This window comes from Neopelma chrysocephalum, unplaced genomic scaffold, assembly GCF_003984885.1.
Source record: "Neopelma chrysocephalum unplaced genomic scaffold, ASM398488v2 Primary Assembly neopelma1_95117, whole genome shotgun sequence".
NCBI lineage: Eukaryota > Metazoa > Chordata > Aves > Passeriformes > Pipridae > Neopelma > Neopelma chrysocephalum.
In genome coordinates, this window is record NW_020923811.1 from 1 (window position 1) to 3,894 (window position 3,894).

At 60.3% G+C, this 3,894-nt stretch overlaps 1 protein-coding gene across 1 annotated transcript; it reads left to right on the plus strand.

Annotated features, from left to right (window-relative positions):
* Positions 1-2,294: 2,294 nt before the first annotated feature.
* Positions 2,295-3,374, plus strand: LOC113980751 (zinc finger protein 239-like; the record flags this gene model as incomplete). The annotated part of the gene is made up of 1 exon (XM_027707968.1): positions 2,295-3,374. A coding segment is annotated over one exon (1,080 nt), but the record flags the coding sequence as incomplete, so codon positions are not given.
* Positions 3,375-3,894: the final 520 nt, after the last annotated feature.

A 3,894-nucleotide genomic window follows, 5' to 3' on the forward strand; every position in this document is an offset into this window, starting at 1 on the left:
AGCTTGCACATCATGTCCCCTCCGTGCAGGTTCCTTTCCTTGAGCCCAGGCCCTGAGGTGAGGCTGAGAAGTGGCGTGGAGGTGAGCCCAGAGCTGTCCCTGAGGTGAGGCTGAGAATAAGTGCAAGGCAGAGGTGCTGCTGAGGAAGGAGACCCCCATGGTGGGGAAGAAACAAAGGTGCCCATTCCCGAGAAGGTGCTGTGTCCATCCCCTGTGTGCCAGGTGAGCTGGGGCTTTGCTGCAGAGCTGCGGGTGCTGATTTGAGCGGCTCCAAGTGCTGAGATGGTGGCACCCAGGAACACAAACTCTGCCTGGCCACGGAGCCTGCAAGGAGGAGCAGAGACAGCCCTGGCAGTGTGGGGAGCCAGGTTGTCCCTGTGCCTTCCCCTGCAGGCCCTGTCTGTCCCTGCTGGGCCCCTGTCCATCCCCATCAGGTCCCTGCCGTGGAGCTGAAGCTGCTGCCATCCCCCCCTGCAGCCGCTGCCCCGGCCAAGGGAGCAGCAAAGGCAGGGCAGGAGCAGAGGCAGCAGCAGGGGAGCCCTGGGGGGGGCCGGGAAGCTCTTGTGTGGGGCAGGAAAGAGGGACTGGGCACGAGGCCGGGGCTGTGCTGAGCAGGCCCAGTCCTCACATCCCCCCAGCCAACGCCGGCTGCCCAGGGGGCTTGGGAGGGACCCCCAGCCCGTGTGCCCCACACTCAGCTGGCAGAGAGAGAGCCAAGGGACAGGGCCACGGGCAGGGCCACGGGTGAGGGACAGGCAGGGCCATTGCAGGGCCACGGTGAGGGCACAGCCTGTGGCAGCAGAGCTGCCCAGGGCCGGGGGCAGCCGGGGGTGTTGGGACCAGCCAGTGCTGGGGCCGAGCAGAGCACAAGGCCTCTTGCAGAGCCCTGGAGCAGCCTTCCACTTGCCAGCCCCGCCTTGGTGGGGTCACACTGTCCCCTCCCTGCAGGACACTCCCCCAGAAATCTTTCGGGGTGGCCTTTTGTGTCTATTCGTGGTTGCTGATTGATGCTGGCGACCTGAGGGAGCCTCTGCAATCCCATCCATGGGGCACAATCTCCTCTCCAGAGCTTGACTCACTGCAGACTTTGCAGGGAAATCTGTGCTGGCAACCTGAGTGTGTCCTGACCCCCCACTCTCCCCCCAGGATATTTGGGGCGAATTCCCCCTTCCTGGGCACCTATGGGATGGGGGGGTGATTGTTCTCCTGCTGTTCCTGTTCCTCCTCTGCCCTTGGGGGCTGTTGGGGGTGAGCGGGAGGTGTTTTTTGGGGGTACAGGGCTGGGTTGGCGGCAGAGCCCCGGCAGTGGGCGGGGGGATGCGGGTCCCCCCCCGTGGTGGGGGTTGGTGTTGCTGGGTCAGGCCCCACCGGCTCCATTGTCAGGCCAGTGTTGGCGGGGGAGACACAGCAATTTTAGGGCCCCCCAGGAGTGCCGGGGGTGGGTGTGGAGCCCGGGAGCTGCCGAGTGTGGAGGGCGGAGCGGGGTGATGCCAGAGCTGGGGGACCCCATGGCAGCCTGGAGGGGGGAGCACGGAGAGGGAGGAGCCCCAGGACCCCTGGGAGCCTGAAATGGGGGGTGCAGAGAAGGGGAATCCTGGACGGTGGGGACCCCTGGGATCCCTGGGACAATGATGTGGAGAATCTAGAGAGGGGGAATGTCTGGGAACGCAGCACCTCGAAGGCAAGAGTCAGAGGAGAAGGGACCCTTGGGGTCCCCAACACTCCCAGCATCCCTAACTGGGACCCCCAGCATCCCAGACAGGGGAGATCCTCTGAACTCCAGAGGGGAGAGACCAGAGAGGGAGAACTTCTGGGATAGATTTTTTGGGCTAATCTTCATATTTTGGAATATTTTTTAGTTGAATCTCAAATATTTGCACTTCGGGAGGGTGGGTGTCGTCTTTCTATTTCTGAGGAATTTTTTCCTGAATCTGGGTGGTTTGGGTTTTTCTGGGCTGATTTTTGGTGTTTTGGAGGTTTTTATGGTCACAGGTTACCCTTGTTTTCCCCCCCATCAGGATTTGTCCTTCCCAAAGCTTGGTCGGATGGAGGAGGAGGCTGCGAGGAAGAGGAAGATGCCTTGGGCCCCCCAGGCAGGTGAGGAGGAAGTCAGTGGCCCTTTGGGCGGGTGTTGTGCTGGCTCTGGCAGCCGAGCATGGCCCCCGGCTGCAGGACAACCCCGCTGCCGCCGCCGTCCTGCCGGGGCCGGAGTTGGGGGGATGTCCTTGGCCTTCCCTGTGGGCCGGAGGCAAATCCCCTCCCTGTCCTTGCTTCCTGCCCCAGGCCCCAAGCTGAGGACGGAGAGCCCGGAGGACAAATCCCCCCGTGAGAGCCTGGTGGGAGAGGCTGTTTTGAAGGGCTCCACGGTGCAGGAAGGCAGCGGGGAGGAAAAGGGCCGGAGATCCCCCCACAGGAGGGGCTCCAAAGCCAGCCCAGGGTGCTCTGAGGAGGAAAGACCCAGCCTGTGCCGGGAAGGCGGCCAGAGCTTGAGGCGGAGCTCTGAGCTGGTGGTCCCTGAGCAGCCTCCCAGCAGGGAGAAGCCCTTCAGGTGCTTGGAATGTGGGAAGAGCTTCAGGAAGAGCCCCGACCTGCTCCGACACCAGCACATCCACACTGGGGAACGTCCCTACACGTGTGGGGAATGTGGGAAGAGCTTCAGGCAAAGCTCCACCCTGATCGAACACCGTCGCATCCACAGTGGGGAACGGCCCTATTTGTGTGGGGAATGTGGGAAGAGCTTCATCCAGAGCTCCAAGCTCCTGACCCACCAGCACATCCACACTGGAGAACGGCCCTACATGTGTGGGGAATGTGGGAAGAGCTTCAGGGCCAACTCCACTCTGATCCGACACCAGCATATCCACACTGGGGAACGGCCCTACCCATGTGGGAAATGTGGGAAGAGCTTCAGGGACAGCTCTGATCTCCTCACCCACCAGCGCATCCACACTGGTGAATGGCCATATACGTGTCGGGATTGTGGGAAGAGCTTCAGGACGAACTCCCACCTGATCCAACACCAGCATATCCACACTGGGGAACGGCCCTACACGTTTTGGGAATGTGGGAAGAACTTCAGGCAGAGCTCCCACCTCCACACCCACCAACACATCCACACTGGGGAACGTCCCTACACGTGTGGGGAGTGTGGGAAGAGGTTTCGGACCAGCTCAGATCTCCTCCTGCACCAGCGGACGCACACGGATGAGAGGCCCTTCCGCTGCACCGACTGCGGGAAGGGCTTCAAGCAGAACTCCACCCTCGTCACCCACCGGCGCATCCACACTGGGGAGAGGCCCTACAAGTGTGGGGAGTGTGGGAAGAGCTTCACCGACAGGTCTAGCTTGACCTACCACGTACGGACCCACCACTAAGAGAAGCCCTTTGAATGCCCCGACTGCAGGAAGAGCTTCGGCCGCTGCTTCCACCCCAAATGAAGCCCTTGATGGTGAGGCAACCCCTGGAGTCCAGGGACTGTCAGTCCATCCCTTTCGACCACGAAGGGCCAGTCCCCTTTCCCAGGGGCAGCTTCTTCCAACAGAACCCTTCTTGGGGGGTGTGTGGAGATTCCTGCCTTGGCTGGGAAACCCCAAGGTCACTGCTGGAGGTTGAGAGCAGAGATCTCCCCAGGAGCTTTGGTCTGGGGGTGTTCCATCCATCTCTAATTAAGAATTATTGCTTTTGTGCCAGCTTGAATAGAATTGCTTCAACGATTGCTTTAGTGTAGAGCACTGTCCTATCTTATCCTGTACTCCTGGTAGTTTTAGTGTTTGTATTGTGCAGTAAATAATTCTGATGAAGATCTATCTGATCATTTGTAACCCTAAGTAAATTCATTTCTATCAATGGATCTGATTGGCCATCATTAAAAGCTGGGGGACCAAAGTGATTCAG